This window comes from Bombyx mandarina, chromosome 07 (assembly GCF_030267445.1).
Source record: "Bombyx mandarina strain Sakado chromosome 07, ASM3026744v2".
Classification (NCBI taxonomy): domain Eukaryota; kingdom Metazoa; phylum Arthropoda; class Insecta; order Lepidoptera; family Bombycidae; genus Bombyx; species Bombyx mandarina.
This window is the reverse complement of record NC_143214.1, coordinates 9,562,108-9,582,862: the sequence shown is the minus strand read 5'-3', so window position 1 is coordinate 9,582,862 and position 20,755 is coordinate 9,562,108. Positions and strand designations below refer to the sequence as shown.

At 42.7% G+C, this 20,755-nt stretch overlaps 1 protein-coding gene across 1 annotated transcript; it reads right to left on the bottom strand.

The window, feature by feature from the left end:
- Nucleotides 1-10,765: 10,765 nt before the first annotated feature.
- On the bottom strand, nucleotides 10,766-20,755 carry UGT10288 (UDP-glucosyltransferase). Its single transcript, XM_028169510.2, has 8 exons — nucleotides 20,521-20,755; nucleotides 19,150-19,237; nucleotides 16,591-16,783; nucleotides 15,358-15,555; nucleotides 14,482-14,701; nucleotides 13,811-14,030; nucleotides 13,401-13,620; nucleotides 10,766-11,073 (listed from the first exon to the last, which is right to left on the bottom strand). Exons 1-8 carry the CDS (start codon nucleotides 20,665-20,667, stop codon nucleotides 10,797-10,799), a joined length of 1,563 nt encoding a protein of 520 aa, XP_028025311.2. The 5' UTR covers nucleotides 20,668-20,755; the 3' UTR covers nucleotides 10,766-10,796.

Below are 20,755 nucleotides of genomic sequence, written 5' to 3'. Positions count from 1 at the left end.
CAGTCGACGTCGCCCAAAACACGACATTTGGGATCCTCTCGATCCACTAGCGGTGCTTTTAGGTATCTCAAGCACCGGTCATCGTTTTCGTCGAACCCGTCGCTTGCGACGAAGGGCTCGACGAGTAAATTAATCCACAGACACAGCCCACTGAGTTTCTCGCCGGATCTTCTCAGTGGGTCGCGTTTCCGATCCAGTGGTAGATTCTGCGAAGCACGGCCCTTGCTATGGTTCGTGTTAGCAACGTCGTCAGGTTTGAGCCCCGTGAGCTGACTTATAAGTTAAGGTTACGCTGAAATAGCCTCTCAAGGCTATCGGCTTAGGTAGGGAAAAAAAGGTATGCTGCTTCGACGACATTTTTACAGCTGTAGTTTTATTTTTTTTGGACGCTGGACGACAGTTGGGCGAGCAAAGGCTCAGCCAAGAGGGGTGGGATTTGCTAACAACTGCCCGAGCGCCTCCGAAGGGGACCTAACATCTCAACAGCAATTGCTTCGCGAATGAATCTATTACCGGCTCGGAATCGCGACCCACTGAGAAGATCCGGCGAGAAACTCAGCGGGCTGATGCATGGGATACGTTGCACGTCGCCCTCTTTGTCGAGTTCGACAAGTACGGTTACCGGGATCCCTAAGCCTGCTTCTAGTGTTAGAGATGAAGGCGTCTAATGCAAAGGTTATTGCATCTGATGGATCCGTAAGGACGTGTCTAGGGTGTCGACGGTGACTGGCTCCTACATGATCAGGATTCGGGGAGTAGTCAGCGACGGCAACGATAAGGCGATTATCATGAAACATAGCCTTATCGAAGTACCGTTCCGACGCTGACTTCATGTATTTCCGGATTGATTCGAGGCCCAGGTCGTCGTGTAGGTCGACGTTCCTCACGAACCACGGAGCCCCGACGGCTAACCTGCAAAAGCGGGATTGTAAGGATTGGAGGGTGTCTATGTGTGTGCGGGCCGCGTGAGCGAACACCACATTCGCGTAAGTCATGACGGGCCTTATGCAAGTATTGTAAAGTGTCACCTTGTTCCGAAGGGACATTTTACTCCGCTTACAGATCATGGGATATTACAGATCATGGGATAAGCTCTAGATTTGCAGCCAACCACAGAGCTCCCCTGTGTTAATGCTTTCTGGTTCTAATGTCTACTAAGCCGCACTGGGGTTACAAGTAATACTGTATAGGGGACTGTTCTTTGAATGCCTAACTGTCGATAAATTTGCAGGTTGTAGGTAGCATTGTAAACCCGTACGGATCTGGACCGCCTTCCAAGTGAAGCGACGACGCGAAGCAGACATTCTTTCCGGTTTGAAGAGTTGAATATCACGTCAGTTAACATCACACGTGTCAAGTACGTATTTCCTTATAAAAACTGGTGCTATATTTTCGGGTTGAAGGCTATCGAAGCTATCGAAGTGCCCGCGCCTAGGGGGCGCTTTTGGTAGCCTGGTCTCAGTGGCCGAAGATGACAATCGTCGGACCGAAGATAGTAAGCATGTTCACTGACTAAGCGACTTCCTTGCACTCTCGCCCGTCGTCTTATCCCCATCCGAGACAGAATACGGATAAAGTAAGGGGTTAGAGCGGTCAGCACTTCAACCAGACTCACAGCTCATTCCAAGAGTCGCGCGGAGTCGTTGAGACGAAAAAAAAGGTACCTGCATGCATGATTTCAACACTGCCATAGTCGCATCGCTTGATATAAGTACATCAAGCATCGCATGTGCATAAGCTAACCATAACTATAATTAAGTATTACTTTATTCAGACGGCTATACAGATCTAGTCTAAACTGCCCTGTTTAATTTAAGTTCAATATTCTTTTTTTTTATTGCCCTCGTAAGCAGACTAGCATACGGCCCACCGGATGGTAAGTGGTTACTGTCGCCCATGGACTTCAGCAATGCCAGAGGCCGAGCTAGGCCTCTACCTACCGTTAAAATGTTCGTTACTTATTTCGTTATTACCGTTATTAAAATTCATTATGCAAATTAGAAAACGGTTATTTAAAAAAAATACTGTGTTTTCAACCTTACGAACAGAGTAAGATACGCAGGACACAATTTTTTTTTCAATCTTGTCAACCCTCACAAGATTTGATATTGGCATTCCGATAGAGGCACCCGTCACATGCGGACGTGCTCATCGTCCACTCGATCGCCCGGTCTTTGTTCGCCCGGCTTTTGTTAGCCCGGCCATTGTTCGCGCGGCCTGTGTTCGTGATACATCTGCCGACCAAGTGTGTTTCCTGGAAGCTTTTATTTGTTTTGTTTTAGTTATTTTTGTGTTCGTGGAACATTTGCCGACAAAGTGTTTTCCTGCAAGTATTTATTTGTTTTGCTTCTTTTTGTAATTTCTGTTTTGTTGTGCTTTTTCTTTGTCCTGTAGTAATCGCGCCGCATTGCCACCTGTGTTCAATAGAACCGCTCAGGTCCGAGAAGTTGGGGCCTCGCCGCAAGGCGAGTGTTTTCAAGACCCAGGGCCGCCCCACCTGGGTACTCAGCGATCATGGACGCTGTATTCGTGGAATTCCTCCGACTTCGTCACCCACAGCTCGCCTCAGAGTTTCTGGCTTTCAAGGCCAATCACACTGCGAGCTCTCTCGAAGACTCCGCCGTGCTCGCTGCTCCTGCGTCGCCTGTACCTGCGTGCAAAGCGTCTACATCGAGCACCGCAGCCTCCGTCGTGCCTGCCGTTCCCGCGTCGCCTATACTGGCGAGTAAAACTACTGCGTCGTCCGCCGTGGCCACCGTTCCAGCAGCGCGATCATCCGCGGCCTCCGTCGCGCCCTCCAAAACTCCTGCTTGTAGGTCATCTGCGCCCGCCTCCTCGTCCTCCGACTCTGACTCGGAGATGGAGGTCGACCTCGCCCCCGCCTCATCGACGGATGGATTCACCCTGGTACAAAAGGGTAAGAAGCGTGCCGCGGAGTCTCGAGCTCTCGCGGCCGCTAAAATTAGCAAAGCCGCGAACGCGTCGCGCCCCCGCCCTCAGACTCCCGTTGCGCCTCCAGCCCGTGCCACTCCGTCGCCGCGACCGGTGGCGCAATCTAAAACTCAGACCCCTCCCCCGGTTATCCTTCAAGAGAAGGCAGCTTGGGACCGAGTTTCCCTGGCCCTTAAGGCCAAAAATATTAATTTTGCCAGCGCCCGTAATCTCGCCAACGGGATTCAAATAAAAGTAACGACACCCGACGACCATAGGGCCCTCTCAAGTTACCTCCGAAAGGAGCGTATAAGTTTCCACACTTATACGCTCCAGGAGGAGCGCGAACTCCGCGTTGTCATACGTGGAATCCCGAAGGAGCTAGATGCCGATCTCGTCAAGGCAGATCTGATAGAACAAGGCCTACCAGTAAATTCCGTGCACCGCATGCACACCGGCCGCGGTAGGGAGCCATACAATATGGTTTTAGTCGCCCTCCAGCCTACCCCCGAGGGTAAGCAAATTTTTAACATTCGGACCGTCTGTAGGCTCTCCGGTATTGCCGTCGAAGTCCCCCATAAAAAAGGCACTCCTAGTCAGTGCCATAACTGCCAACTGTACGGGCACTCTTCCCGTAACTGTCACGCGCGCCCCCGATGTGTTAAGTGTTTGGGCGATCACGCCACGGCCCTCTGCGCTCGCGACCAAAAAACCGCGACGGAACCGCCTAGCTGTGTCCTGTGCCGAACACAAGGTCACCCCGCGAACTACCGTGGATGCCCCCGAGCTCCAAAAATAAATCGCCGCGTCGCCCGTCAAAACCACCTCCGAGTTTCCGGCCCAGACATCAAAGCCACGGTACCCTCTGTGCCGAAGGCTAAGCCTGCTTTCGTGCCGGCGTCGGTGCCCAGCGTCTCGGCTTGGGCTAAACCGTTGCCGTACACGAACACGGCTACAACTCTCTCCCCCGCGACTCGTCCCACCCCCGCGATACGTCCCTCCCCCGCGACCTGCCCTCCGACCGCGTCCGAAAATCTCGCTCTAGCGATCGACTTTTTTCAGTCGATCAACTTTGAGCGTGTTAACGCTTTGGGTGACGCCATTCGCGCCGCCTCCACTGCACAACATTTCATCGCCGTTGTGCAAGAATACGCTGACGTATACGCGTCGTTAAATACGTACGTCCTCCCCTCACTCCGCCGGTAATCAATGGCGTACATTAGTAGAATAAAACCCTTATCCGTAACAATAGGATTTTTTAACGCTTACGGTCTCGCAAATCAACGTGATCAGGTTTGTGATTTTTTGCGTGACCATCAAATTGACATTTTCTTAGTGCAGGAGACCCTACTTAAGCCCGCGCGCCGTGACCCTAAAATCGCGAACTATAACATGGTCAGGAACGACAGGCTCTCTGCCCGTGGTGGTGGTACCGTTATTTACTATAGAAGAGCCCTGCATTGCGTCCCGCTCGATCCTCCCGCGCTCGCTAATATCGAAGCATCAGTGTGCCGAATCTCACTGACGGGACACGCGCCGATCGTTATCGCGTCCGTTTATCTTCCACCGGATAAGATCGTTCTAAGCAGTGATATTGAGGCGCTGCTCGGTATGGGGAGCTCTGTCATTCTGGCGGGCGACCTAAATTGTAAACACATCAGGTGGAACTCACACACCACAACCCCGAATGGCAGGCGGCTTGACGCGTTAGTCGATGATCTCGCCTTCGATATCGTCGCTCCGTTAACCCCGACTCACTACCCGCTAAATATCGCGCATCGCCCGGATATACTCGACATAGCGTTATTAAAAAACGTAACTCTGCGCTTACACTCGATCGAAGTAGTTTCAGAGTTAGATTCAGACCACCGTCCCGTCGTCATGAAGCTCGGTCGCGCTCCCGATTCCGTTCCCGTCACGAGGACTGTGGTGGATTGGCACACGCTGGGCATCAGCCTGGCTGAATCTGATCCACCATCGCTCCCGTTTAACCCGGACTCTACCCCGTCTCCTCAGGATACCGCTGAAGCCATAGACATCTTAACATCACACATCACCTCGACATTAGATAGGTCATCGAAACAAGTTGTAGCGGAGGACTTCCTTCACCGCTTCAAATTGTCCGACGATATTAGGGAACTCCTTAGAGCTAAGAACGCCTCGATACGCGCCTACGACAGGTATCCTACCGCGGAAAATCGTATTCGAATGCGTGCCCTACAACGCGACGTAAAGTCTCGCATCGCCGAAGTCCGAGATGCCAGATGGTCTGATTTCTTAGAAGGACTCGCGCCCTCCCAAAGGTCTTACTACCGCTTAGCTCGTACTCTCAAATCGGATACGGTAGTAACTATGCCCCCCCTCGTAGGCCCCTCAGGCCGACTCGCGGCCTTTGATGATGACGAAAAAGCAGAGCTGCTGGCCGATACATTGCAAACCCAGTGCACGCCCAGCACTCAATCCGTGGACCCTGTTCATGTAGAATTAGTAGACAGTGAGGTAGAACGCAGAGCCTCCTTGCCACCCTCGGATGCGTTACCACCCGTCACCCCGATGGAAGTTAAAGACTTGATCAAAGACCTACGTCCTCGCAAGGCTCCCGGTTCCGACGGTATATCTAACCGCGTTATTAAACTTCTACCCGTCCAACTCATCGTGATGTTGGCATCTATTTTCAATGCCGCTATGGCGAACTGTATCTTTCCCGCGGTGTGGAAAGAAGCGGACGTTATCGGCATACATAAACCCGGTAAACCAAAAAATCATCCGACGAGCTACCGCCCGATTAGCCTCCTCATGTCTCTAGGTAAACTGTATGAGCGTCTGCTCTACAAGCGCCTCAGAGATTTCGTCTCATCCAAGGGCATTCTCATCGATGAACAATTCGGATTCCGTACAAATCACTCATGCGTTCAACAGGTGCACCGCCTCACGGAGCACATTCTTGTGGGGCTTAATCGACCAAAACCGTTATACACGGGAGCTCTCTTCTTCGACGTCGCAAAAGCGTTCGACAAAGTCTGGCACAATGGTTTGATTTTCAAACTATTCAACATGGGCGTGCCGGATAGTCTCGTGCTCATCACACGGGACTTCTTGTCGAACCGCTCTTTTCGATATCGAGTCGAGGGAACCCGCTCCTCCCCACGACCTCTCACAGCTGGAGTCCCGCAAGGCTCTGTCCTCTCACCCCTCTTATTTAGCTTATTCGTCAACGATATTCCCCGGTCGCCGCCGACCCATTTAGCTTTATTCGCCGACGACACGACTGTTTACTATTCTAGTAGAAATAAGTCCCTAATCGCGAAGAAGCTTCAGAGCGCAGCCCTAGCCCTAGGACAGTGGTTCCGAAAATGGCGCATAGACATCAACCCAGCGAAAAGTACTGCGGTGCTATTTCAGAGGGGAAGCTCCACACGGATTTCCTCCCGGATTAGGAGGAGGAATCTCACACCCCCGATTACTCTCTTTAGACAACCCATACCCTGGGCCAGGAAGGTCAAGTACCTGGGCGTTACCCTGGATGCATCGATGACATTCCGCCCGCATATAAAATCAGTCCGTGACCGTGCCGCGTTTATTCTCGGTAGACTCTACCCCATGATCTGTAAGCGGAGTAAAATGTCCCTTCGGAACAAGGTGACACTTTACAAAACTTGCATAAGGCCCGTCATGACTTACGCGAGTGTGGTGTTCGCTCACGCGGCCCGCACACACATAGACACCCTCCAATCCCTACAATCCCGCTTTTGCAGGTTAGCTGTCGGCGCTCCGTGGTTCGTGAGGAACGTTGACCTACACGACGACCTGGGCCTCGAATCAATTCGGAAATACATGAAGTCAGCGTCGGAACGATACTTCGATAAGGCTATGCGTCATGATAATCGCCTTATCGTTGCCGCCGCTGACTACTCCCCGAATCCTGATCATGCAGGAGCCAGTCACCGTCGACGCCCTAGACACGTCCTTACGGATCCATCAGATCCAATAACCTTTGCATTAGATGCCTTCAGCTCTAATACTAGGGGCAGGCTTAGGGACCCCGGTAACCGTACTCGTCGAACTCGACAAAGAGGTCGACGTGCAACCTAACCCATGCATCAGCCCGCTGAGTTTCTCGCCGGATCTTCTCAGCGGGTCGCGATTCCGATCCGGTAGTAGATTCATTCGCGAAACAATTGCTCTTGAGTTGTTAGGTCTCCTTCGGAGGCGCTCGGGCAGTTGTTAGCAAATCCCACCCCTCTTGGCTGAGCCTTTGCTCGCCCACCTGTCCTGGTGAAACTGGAAAGGCCTTCGGGCCACCAGTAAACTTTCAATCATAAAAAAAAAAAAAAAAAAAAAAAAAAAAAAAAAAGATTTGATATTAAGATGTTCTTTTTTAAGGTACGGCAAAAATAACGGTACTCTATAATTTCGTAATGCCCACGAAATTGCAATGCTCCTTTTGTTGCATAATCCAATCTATTTATATAATAATTTAAGCATACAACTTTTATATTGATTTAGCAAATACATCTGATATGACCTTTGCATCACTCTCTCTCTCTCTCTCTTCGATCGGTTCCTCACTGCTGAGGATCGTGACTCCGTCCGATTTCGTCAACCAACTGTCTCCATCGATCCCGCCCTGCAGCCCGGTGGAGTGCGTCGCTGATAGGTATCCCCAGTTCCTCCGCTATTTGGTCCGACCATCGTTTGGGACCTCTACCCCTAGGCCTTTTTCCCTCTATTTTACCGGTCACCACAAGGCGTTCCAAATTGCTGGTATCCCTACGTGCATCACTATTGGTTGATTAATTCGGAATACGTCTAAAATTAGGTACGGCAGCGAATCGGGATACGCTAAGTACGGTTCCATATTCTGTAATCATTTTTATATTTTTATGTTATGATAAAGTGATCAGCAAATGATTCACAAATGTAATGTACAGTAAATATATGGTAAGGAACAACGCAGGATGTACAGTGGTGGTCATATAATTAGAAACACTTCTTATGAATAAAGAAAGTATAACTTCAACGTACAAAATTAAATGGTCGTAAAAGATATACACAGTCAATAGTTAATAATCATGCAATAATATTATAATATAGCCACTTAAGTAAAAAACTCATTAAATACATAAATTACAAAATATATCTTACTTTTAATTACAAAATGAGTCTTACACATGTAGTAGTTAATTTTCTGGTACTGGCCGCTTGGACGCCTAATTAGAAACATTTTTAAAATCTACCATAATTCGTTCTCTTTTTGAAATTGGACAATAAGATTTTTTCTTGACTTTTTCTATTATTTTGGCGGCAATTTAAAATAAATCTGAATTTTATTTTGTTCAAAATGGGCAAAAATAAAAGTCGTGACGCGTCAACTAGGCAAATAATTGTAAATTTATATATAGATCATAAATAGGCGTACAGAAGAATAGCTGAGCATTTCAATTGTTCTGTTAAGAAAGTTTTTAATGCAATTAATCATTATAAAACACATGGAACTGTTGAAAATGTTCTTAGAAAGGCTCGGCCAAGAAAAACCTTTCCCAGTGAAGATACGCTAATCGTTCGTGTTGCTAAAAAAGACCCATTTAAAGCCTTCAACTAGAGTAAAAATAAAGATTTTTCGCTTGATGACCCGAGAAACATCTCGTCAAGAGTGATACGCCAAAGATTACTGGAAGCTAAATTGTTTGGAAGAACCTCTCGAAAGGTACCGCTTCTTACCAAGCAACTCCAAGAGAAGCGATTATTATTCGCTAAAAAATAATTATGTTAATTGGACGGTACGAGAATGAAAAAAAGTGTTATTTTCAGACAAAACAAAAATAAAAAATTCCGATGGAAAGCGCTATGTTAGACGTCCTGTAAACAATGCTGTGACGGATCTTGAGGGAAAATACTTGCTATCAATTAATACGACATTTTCTTCCGTATGACCGTGTATTTAGTACATTTACAATATTAACTTACGAAAAACTAAAAACTACAAACGGTTCGCTTCACATATTATTTGACAAGTGTTTTTTCATAAGACCGTGTTGCAAGACTCATTGCACAATAGTTACGTTCCGTGACAAATGCTTTTAATTATAAATACACAAGGAGTATAGTCAAGCTCGGTAACGGTAACATTAAAGTTTGGGGGCGTTTTTGGCACAATGGATCAATGGCAATACAAAAAAATCATAGAGCACACAATGATTCCCTACTCGGACGATGATTTTCCTTTAACCTGGATCTTTCAGCATGACAATGACCCTAAGCACACGGCCAATAGGGTCAAATATTGCCTTAGTGAACAACGTATATCCGTTTTAGGCTGGCCAGCAAATAGTCTGGATTTAAACCTAATAGGAAATCTCTGGTATATTGTTAAAAAGAAAGTCTCAAGTAAACGTAACACCACTCAAAACGAACTATGTATATGAGGCATTTGTTGAAGCATGGTATTCAATTCCCCTAGAAAAAAGTATAAAATTGATTGAATCAACGCCACGTTGCAGTGCTATTGAAAATAAGGGATACTCCACTAAATATTAATTATAACTATTGGTAGACTGTGGATAATAGCTATTTCGTACATAACAATACTAATTACTAGTACATAAAAAAATATTGTTTTAATATAATAAATATTGTATATACTTTTTTGTTGTTGTTTCTAATTAGTTGACCATTATTGTTCATACCTTAAAACTGATTTAAATGTTTGTCCGTAATGTAATATTGAAACTGCACCTGTGTAGTGGGACTTATATTGTTTTTCTAATAAATGATAAATCATTGAACATATTGTTGTCCTATTTATTGTTTAATTCCAAAATAAAAACGATTGCGGTGTAGTATCTTACATAATGTCAAGGACTGTTGGTAGTGTTTCTAATTATAAGACGACCACTGTATATTTAACGAATATAAAAGTTAATTCAACAATTTAAATGCAAAATGTAAATACATTTTATCGAAATATAAAATTTTGTCAAAACATATTAGAAGTATGGAGAAAAAATGAATTAACTGTACATAGTTTTTTTCTTTTCTTTTAGTGTTGGTTCTTTTGTTCCCGACCAACACATGGAGTCCAAAGACAGAACCACCTAAATGCCTTGGCTGACCGTGAAAATTTATGTCATATCTGTATTACATTAGAACTAGTTTCCCATGGTAGTGATCAAAAAGGGGACAATTGAGTAGACCTCTTGTGAGCCCGCGCGGGTGGGTACCACCACCCTGCCTATTTCTGCCGTGAAGCAGTAATGCGTTTCGGTTTGAAGGGTGGGGCAGCCGTCGTAACTATACTGGAGACCATAGAACTTGTATCTCAAGGTGGGTGGCGCATTTACGTTGTGGATGTCTATGGGCTCCAGTAACCACTTAACAGCAGGTGGGCTGTGAGCTCGTCCACCCACCTAAGCAATAAAAAAAAAAAAGAGAAGTTACTTGATTGATGTTTGTTTCATTCAATATAATCCCGACGAAAAGTAAAAACTTAAAATTTACGGTTCACCAGTCGTTTCCACTTTCCTGCCTTTTTACCCCTCGCAGGTGTAACCAGTTTCGGCAGTTGAATTAAAATAAAAAAAATTGGAAACAGCTAGTCATGATACACAGTGTATGTAAATCAATAAAATCTTCGGTTGCGTGTCTTCGGTAGGTGGCGGTACCCGATAAGAGCTCATCCACCAATCTCGGGCTTTTATCAATTTTTTAATTCATTTCATACGTTTGATTTATCCCATCAAGTCGAAAATTTGTTCAAATGTGTTCAAATTCTGTTATCGATGTCAACAATAACGATGCCTAGCGATCAGATCAGAATAATGAACAAAAACCAAACTCATTTTAATTAATTTAATCATCTTACACAGTTATTTCTTCTTCTTTTTCACATCCACTTTCCGCGTTTTACTAATAAAAATCAAGAACAATTTACATGTATACGTAAGAAACAGATATGCCGAAATTAAAAGCAGACCTAAGTCCAAATATAGTTTTTGGTACCAATGTAGATCCAGATTCTCGGTCCTGAGATACTTGGCGCCTTTAGTGAGGATCACGTGCTCAACCCAGTGAACTATCTCGGCACCAGCGTTTACGGTACGATGGGTAAAAATGAAGGAGTTGTTCTTTGCTATGTCGTTGTACCTGTAGATTGAAAGGAATTGCTACAAATAGGTTCATTCATTACGAATTATTAGGTCGTCGTGGCCTAAAGGATAAGACGTCCGGTGCATTCGTATCCTAGCGATGCAATGGTGTTTGAATCCCGCCGGCGGGTACAAATTTTTCCAATGAAATACGTACTTATCTAATGTTCACGATTGACTTCCACGGTGAAGGAATAACATCGTGTAATAAAAATCAAACCCGCAAAATTATAATTTGCGTAATTACTGGTGGTAGCATCTCTTGTGAGTCCGCGCGGGTAGGTACCACACCCTGCCTATTTCTGCCGTGAAGCAGTAATGCGTTTCGGTTTGAAGGGTGGGGCAGCCGTTGTAACTATTTTTTACGTTGTACGGTGCATTTAAGTTGTAGATGTCTACAGGCTCCAGTAACCACTTAACACCAAGTGGGCTGTGAGCTCGTTCACACACCTAAGCAATAAAAAAAAATATATATCCTTAAATATAAAATTAGCGTTTACATTTAAATTCTTTGAATTACGTTGAAATAAGCGTCGTACTGGCCATTTTGATACGAAATATTTCCTTTTTTGTTAAGAATTCCAAAATCAAATTTATAAATTCGTTTAGCTGGTACATTTGAGTTTTGAAAACAGTCATTCATTTGTCTTTTCCTCATTATTTCTTTCGTTTGGCGTCGCTTATTACCGCACAATGGAAAACATGAAATATCTGTATATTTATGAGTACGCGTTCTACCGTGACACCAGTGCTGTAGAAACAGCTCGAAGGATTAATGATGTGTACGGAGCTGGTGTAGCAAAATAAAATATGGGAAAAAAAATTGATTTTATATTCCCCCCGTACAAAACGCCAATTTCATATGCAAGGACCTAATATTTTACAGTTTCGCAAGACATCTCTGTTACAGATATATTCTATTTATTGTTCAACCGGTTATTATCACGTTTTTTTATTTTACTCAGCGCTGTTGCAAGCGTCACTATCACAAGAAGACTCGGGAACTCGTTTTAATTAAAAGTAAATGTTAAGAGCTATATATAGGCAGGCCACATAGCGCGAAGATCGGACGGCCGATGGGGCAGAAGGATCCTCGAGTGGAGACCACGTACTGGCAAGCGCACTGTGGGACGGCCACCTACGAGATGGACCGATGACCTGGTAAGAACCGCTGGGTCACGTTGGATGCAGGTGGCAACAGATCGGCCGCACTGGAGATCACGTGGAGAAACCTATGTTCAGCAGTGGACAATGGACAGGCTGAGATGATGATGATGATAATCAGAGCTCATCAAATTGTAGCATTAACGATACTTTCATTTATTTCGTTCATATTTAATCCATATAAACCGTAGAAAGGTATTGATGTAATATAAAATGAGTTGGGAAGGCAATCTGATCGCCCGAAGCCACCGAACGCGTCGGCGCTGGTCTACACGCGGCTGGCTAGCTCTGCATTTCAAACCTTACAAATCGCGAACTATAAGTATCGTCGCTTTGACTGCTATACCACGGATTCCGGGTGATAATCTTGCTTGAGGGCAGTTTTGGGCCAATATATCGAAAATTTAATACAAAACAAATCATGATGAATATTTTCTACGCCCCAACCACTACTTTTAGTTGTTATAGCAGTATTATCGTATCAATGTATATCCAAGATGAGTTCTGTATTCGCACCAAAATTCTCGCAAATTTTACTGGTATTATGTATGTTGTCGTTCTATGTAAATTTATTACTGTTGTAAAGCATTGCGGTCTGAAGAATAGGTTAGTTGTATCACAAATATTTTTGATGCTTTTTTATTGTTTTAGATGAGTGACCGTGCTGACGATGTATCTAGAGAAGTGATTACCAGAGCTGGTGTTTCAGGCCTTTTTATATTACTGGTGTTAGAACCTCTTGTGAGTTCGCACGGGTAGGTACCACCACCCTGCCTATCGCTGAGGTGAAGGAGTAATGCGTTTCGGTTTGAAGGGTGAGGCAGCCGTTGTAACTATACTTGAGACCTTCGAACTTATATCTCAAGGTGGATGGCACATTTACGTTGTAGATGACTATGGGCTCCAATAACCACTTAACATGTGTGCTGTGAGCTCGTCTATCCATCTAAGCAATAAAAAAAGTCCTGTCGATTGCATCCACATTGTAAGTGGCCTAGATCCATACTCAGCATTAAAAATAGGGATTTGGGTAGATTTATTATTGTTTCGTCTGTCTGTGTGTGTGTTTCAGCACGCTAATATATGTGGAAATCTTGGATATGTGATCTTACGGTTGTAGTAACGCCAATTGGCCACAAAAATAAAGAAACAATTGCTTACCGTTTCGTACTTAGAAGTTCGTCAATAGCATTCCTCAGGTCAGCAACTAAAGAGTGTGATAGATCAACTCGCTTAGCCTGATCCTTCCTTACAAGTCTTTCTATGTTGAGGAATTGATCGCCGTACGCCGGTATCCCAATGATTGGAACCCCGTAATGTACAGCTTCGATCGTAGAAAGAATACCGCCGTGGGTGATAAAAAGAACGCAGTTTGAATGTGCTGCAAAATAGTAAATTTCATTTAAATGTAGACTCATGTTTTTTGGGGCATGTGAGAATTTAACATTAGGAATTAACATAATTGACTTGTCTCATACAAAACTAATCATCTTCATGTGTCGTTTTCAACGCTATCGGTATTATTATATCTAACGCCTATCAAATGTTATGAATTTAAAATAAGTTCTCACCAAGCAAGCTCTGTTGAGGTACACGCTTAAAAATATGCACATTACTTGGAGGATCGATAGATTTATCATCGAGCTTCCAAAACACAGTCTGTTTTAATTCTCCAAACATTTTCATGAGGCCTTTCTTGATATCGACTGGTAAATCTTCACTTTTAAGCTTCGATCCCATGCTGAAGTAAATGACGCCATCTGCAGCGTTATTCATCAGTTTTTCTAATTTCTAAAAATGATATGAAAATTTAAGACAGACATTTTGCTATTTTTGAAACTCGACCACGCTCCGCTGTGAAAATTTTCCCTAACATTTCGCTGGTAGCCTTAAGGGCTGTCCCAGCTGCGCTATGTCTGGTAGGTGAGCTCATGGAACTCAACCTCAGAGGGTGTGCTAACACTGGCCCTAGTAAGGGCAGTGCTTCGCGGAATCTATCACCGGATCGGAATCGCGACCCACTGAGAAACTCAATATATTGTGTATGGATTAGCTCGCTCGTCGAACTCTTCGTCGCGATAGATGAGTTCGACGAGGATGGTCACCAGTGCCAAGTTTTATAGAAGGACTTTGGTATCACCAGTTGATTGACTACCTCCGCCTAGGCCGAATAAACTTTGAGCAGATCTTTTTTACATTTACTCTTTCTGATAACGTAGTTTTTTTTTACTGTTTTACTTACTGGTGACAAGGGCTTAACCTCCTCATCAACGTGGTACCCTCCAACGTTTTTGTAGTTGTTCGGAAACCTCATATCATGTCCTAAGGCCAGATGCGAATTACCTAACACGAACGATCCGTTGCGTTTGAGTTCCTCAAACAACGGAGGCTCTCGGCCTTTCATACGAATGATATCTCCAAAGAATCTTTCATAATTGTTTCTTTGTATTCTGTCGTTATACCTGAAAAGCAAACAAGCTATAATTAGATAAAGGGACCGCGGTCATGACGCACGGCCATCCCAAGAACGCCTGACCGACAGGCTCGTTGGCGACAGCGAATCTATCTAAGCCATCATGGTTTGCGACCCATCAAACCAACCGGTCTGTGATGGAACCCGGAACTCAATGAGTGGTGCAAACAGTCGCTCTCCAATATGAATTCTACGGCATGCAGAATTGATCTAGGTCGCAAAGTAAATTTTACCTGAATTTAAATTTAATTTTTTTAGTGGTGGTAGGGCCTCTTGTGAGTCCGCACGGGTAGGTACCACCACCCTGCCTATTTCTGCCGTGAAGCAGTAATGCGTTTCGGTTTGAAGGGTAGGGTAGCCGTTGTACACTTGAGACCTTAGAACTTATATTTCAAGGTGGGTGGCGCATTTACGTTTGTAGATGTCTATGGGACCTAACACCAGGTGGGCTGTGAGCTCTTCCACCCATCTAAGCAATAAAAAAAAATATCTTTCCGGTCGAACCAAAGGCGTCCTGGCTCAAACTAAGCCAAAGATCAGAATGAAATCTAGTCTAAAAACATATTTGAATGAGGGTGTCATTGCAAACTTCAACTATTAATGCCCTTAGAATCGTCTCTGAAATTTTATTTATAATAAACTTACCAATACATGTGGAAATGAAAAGTGATTTGCGTCCAAAGCTCCTCCACGCGTTGATACAGATTTAGTGGTGGGATATATGGCGATAGGATATTGCTATTGAATATAGAGTTGAAACTTTCTCCCGCCAATCGTGCTATCAACCAATGAGGTTCCAAGTTGGACACCCATATGTAAGGTACATCGAATACTGCGGCAATTCTAAAAAAAAAATCATCAGTACAGCATTTTAATTCCAAAGCGGTTTTGAGTAAGTCTCACAGGTCATTACATATTCAAAGTACATAATGCTCTTAGATAGCTGTCAGGCACAATAGTGTATAGTTTCCTAAAAACAAATATTTTCAGCAAACCCAGTTTTATTTTTGGTTTGTTTAATTTATCTAAACAGCACATGTCCTTTTGCAACTTCAATTAAGAGTATGAGAGTATTAATATTTGAATTTTACAACCGCACAATAGCTGCAGATTAATACCGAAATAATATTTCAAACAGTTCAAAAACAATAATCATACTCTATTATTGATAATTAATTGAAATTAGAATTGTTCATTGTGGTGGACTATGGCAGAGGCCTACATCCAGCTGTGGAGAGGTACAGGCTCTTGATGAATTGAAATTTTGTTAAATTAAATAAATACAATTTGAATCTATCGGCGGTGCCAAACATATAGGTACTTTATTACTCTCTGTATTTCATCTATACTAATATTATAAAGAGGAAAGATTTGTTTGTTTGTTTGTATTGAATAGGCTCCGAAACTACTGAACCAATTTAAAAAATTCTTTCACTGTTTGGAAGTTACACTATTCCCGAGTGACAAGGGCTATAATATTTTTTGAAAAAATTACTAAAACTCCAATAATGTAACCCAAGGAATAAAAAAATTATTTAAAATATTCTTTACATTGCGTGTCCTGCGAAAACTATTGATGATAGAATAAAATAATGTACTAAGACTTTGTAGAACACATTATTATTTACAAAAAGTTTCGCGACAGCATATGTCTAACTAATAAAACAACGTCAAATATCCTTAAAATTTATGTTAAAGACCCGAGCGGAGCCGGAGCGGGCCGCTAGTACCGTATAAATTATCAACTTTGTACAAGCTCATCATGACTCATCTCACTATCTGCTACTGGAACCCAGTTCATCCCTACCATCGAGATCTTAAATTAAGTTTCTATGTTCCCTAACTACCTGTATATCTTCAGTACGGTTCAAATCTTACCCCGCTAACAGTTCACTAAAATTCCATTCGAGTATAACCAAATCGAATTCGAGATTTGGGTTTTTCAGAAGTTTTTGGACGTTTTCGTTCTCCAGCGTCTGTACCGCCACCAAATTCATGAAATTCATTGTTTCCGTAAATCCTGGTGCGGGGACCGCTTTACTCATCAATGAAGTTAGGTTCATTGGATTTTCTGTAAGAATTTTACAATGAATCTGTACATCATGATTGATCAATCCTTCATGAGAAAACATTATTTAAATGAATAAATCCTATTCAAACAGAAATGTTTTTTTTTTTTGGAACAAATTTCCTGGGACGATGCGGAGGGGTACCATAACCGGGAAAAAACGTCCGTAACGTAAGAGTTTTATTAGTAATGCTGTGTAGTGTACGACTTAACTTTACAAAAAATAATCTTTTTTTATCATTCATTGACCACGATCTCAGAGCGTTCGTTTGCGCAATACACTAAGTCAACTGTGAATGAAGTGTACCACAATAAGTTCGCACGTTACCGAATGACCGTGGGTTGTTGCAAAACCTCCAGTTTTATTTTCTTTATACCTCGAATAGAACTTAAAATTAATAATTTTATAATAAGGAACTTCGTTCCTATCCAGTGTGCTACGACACCACGAATCTTTTTTTAATGCTTAGATGGGTGGACTAGGTCATGGCCCATTCGGTGTTAAGTGTTTACCAGAGCCCATAGAGATATGAGTTCTAATTTCTCAGTTTTTACAGTACAACGGCCGCTCCATCCTTCGAACCGAAACGCATTACTGCTTCACGGCCGAAATAGGCAGGGCGGTGGTACCTACCCGTGCGGACTCACAAGACGTCCTACAATCAACAACTGCAGATAGAGACCACATCAGGTACTTGAGGAAAGCAAACCACTGGGGCAAAAGTAAAAAAAAGTTTTTTTTTCGCCCACTAGTTGTCGTGCTGAGTGGACGTGTGTAGTTTGCTGCTCGTAGTTCATAATGTATTATATTGTGAATAATTTTTTTTCCTTGCATTATTCGTTAGATTAGTTTTTGTTATTGTGTTGTTTTGTCATAATTGTAAGGAACATTGTTATACAATTTCAGCACTATAACTAGTCAGGTCATAAGTATTGTCACACAGTAAAAACTTTCCTTTTAGAATGCTGGCCACAAAAAAGTTTATTGAATTCGAATTTCGAATTGTTCATGAAAATAAAAATGTATACTTTTAGAATTTTACTCATTACAAAAATATGGAGTGGACGCTTAAAGAAGACCGTGTTGCAGTTATTGCGTTGCATCGTTGCGGTTACGCGCCAATTCAAATTTTTAACATCCTGAAAAATTTGAATATAACCAAAACATTCGTTTATCGTACCATCAAACGATACAATGAAGACTCTAGTATAGATGACAGGTCAAGAAGTGGTCGCCCTCGGTCTGTTAGGACTCCAGCAGTGATAAAAGCTGTGAAGGCGCAAATTCAAAGAAATCCCAAACGTAAGCAGAAATTGTTGGCCCTTCAGATGGGGTTAAGCAGAACCACGGTGAAAAGGGTGTTAAATGAAGACTTAGGGCTTCGGGCATATCGAAGAAAAACAGGACATCGATTGAATGCTCGTTTAATGGATCTGAGACTGAAGAAATGCCGCGCTTTGTTGAAGCGGTACGCGGGAAAAAATATCGGGAAATTCTTTTTTTAGGTGAAAAAATTTTTACCGTAGAAGAGAGCTACAACAAACAAAATGATAAGGTGTACCCACACAATAGTGAAGAAGCGAGCAACCGTATTCCGCGTGTCCAACGAGGTCATTTTCCATCCTCGCTCATGGTATAGTTGGGAGTTTCTTATTGGGGCTTAACAGAGGTACATTTTTGTGAGAAAGGTGTAAAAACGAATGCAGTAGTGTATCAAAATACAGTCCTGACGAACCTTGTGGAACCTGTTTCTCATACCATGTTCAATAACAGGCACTGGGTATTCCAACAAGATTCGGCGCCAGCTCATAGAGCGAAGAGCACACAAGACTGGCTGGCGGCGCGTAAAATCGACTTCATCCGGCACGAAGACTGGCCCTCCTCCAGTCCAGATTTGAATCTGTTAGATTACAAGATATGGCAACACTTGGAGGAAAAGGCGTGCTCAAAGCCTCATCCCAATTTGGAGTCACTCAAGACATCCTTGATTAAGGCAGCCGCCGATATTGACATGGACCTCGTTCGTGCTGCGATAGACGACTGGCCGCGCAGATTGAAGGCCTGTATTCAAAATCACGGAGGTCATTTTGAATAAACTTTAGTGTCATAAGAATCTATGTTTTGTTAAGTTCATTTTGGTATATGAATGGTTACATAATGAATAAACTTGTTTCAATTATTTTACATTAAACATGTGACAGAATTTATGACCTGACTAGGTATGTCTTGTTTTGTCGTGCGCACATAACTTATGTTGCAAGCCAGATTTTGTTTCTTTTTATTTGTGTTTTTTTATGTATCTTTAGCTTGTGGTGTGAATTGTGAGCTTAATAAAAAAAATTAATAATAAAAAAAAAAGAATGCTTACCTGGAATTAACTTTAAATTACGGCTCACATCCACCTGGTGTTGATTCGGATGCGTATACTTTTCGATAAACGATGTTATGTACGTAACCTGTCCAAATTATGAGTAAATTTAAACAAATAAAACACATGAAAATTTAGAGGCTATAATATCGTCCATTTTTTTTTATTGCTTAGTTGGGTGGACGAGCTCAGAGCCCACCTGGTGTTAAATGGTTACTGGAACCCATGGACATCTACAACGTAAATGCGCCACACACCTTGAGATATAAGTTCTAAGATCTCAGTATAGTTACAACGGCTGTCCCACCCTTCAAACCGAAACGCATTACTGCTTCACGGCAGAAATAGGCAGGGCGGTGGTACCTACACGCGCGGACTCACAAGAGGTCCTACCACCAGACCTATTGATATTGTGATCGTATATTAATCATTTGTGTGTAAAACCCTATGTTGTAGTCCTTATTGAGTTATATTACGATCCAAGTTGCGTGTTCCGATGCTTCTGGAACGCTACGACATGTCCTTCACGAAGTCTGATTAGATCCGAGAGAACAGCGATTTATCTGTGCCTCAGCATTGGAACAATCAAATTAAATATCAAATGTACGTAGCACAGTAGATCTTTGAATGACCGTGTCTGTTCGATTGACAGTCCCACCGGCCATTATCAATAAACTATAACATATAATAAATAATATGTTATTTTATTCACATAAAACTAAAGTTTACTAGGGTAAAACTATAACACAAACTGAGTTGCTCTTTATAGAGAAACAACATTTAAAGCTATTGCTTCACCAGTTTTTATGGATACCAGATCAGAAGAAGGAACATAAGAAATATAAAAACATTTTTAAAGTTGTAAAATATAAAAAAACATAAAAACTGGTGAAGCAATAGCCTTAAATGTTGTTTTATAATGTATTATTTTATTCATATAAAAATAAAGTTTTCATTCATATAAAAACTATTGAGTTGCTCTATTAAGAGCGACTAAAGAGTGCTCTAAAAATTTGCGACCTTTACCGTCTAATTTTTAAGATAGATACCGTTTTTATTTTTTATATTTTGAAGACTATATCTTATGATCTTGGAACTTGGATTGTATTCAAAAAACAAGGCGCTCGATTCGGCTAAAGGGACACGCGGCTCACTTCTATACGCGTTTTATTTGATAGCGGCAATCTGTGGCTTGTAGAAAGCGGTTACCTTGGAACCCTCACGCGGCTCACGGGTGATCCTCACGGCCCGAACGGTTCAGTAAGATAAGACTCACGAGTGAGCACCGTGGCCTGAATGAAAATACTCGATTTTTCTTGCGGCGTTCAACGTCTTAATCTTAATTGAAAACATTACCCTTGATAAAGTTACCTCGTGTCCATAATTCAGCAAGTGCCTTACGAATCTAGCTCCCAGGATACCGTGACTCTGCTCCGGTAGTGGAAATACCACAAGTATTTTATGTGCCCCGCTGTATGAGAAAGTTAGAAGAACAACTAGGATCCACAACGGCATCATTTTCTAAACAAAAGACACTAAATAAGCCATTATAGTATTAGCACTTCATTACATAAATACCGTGAAACTGTAATATATAATAGAGTAT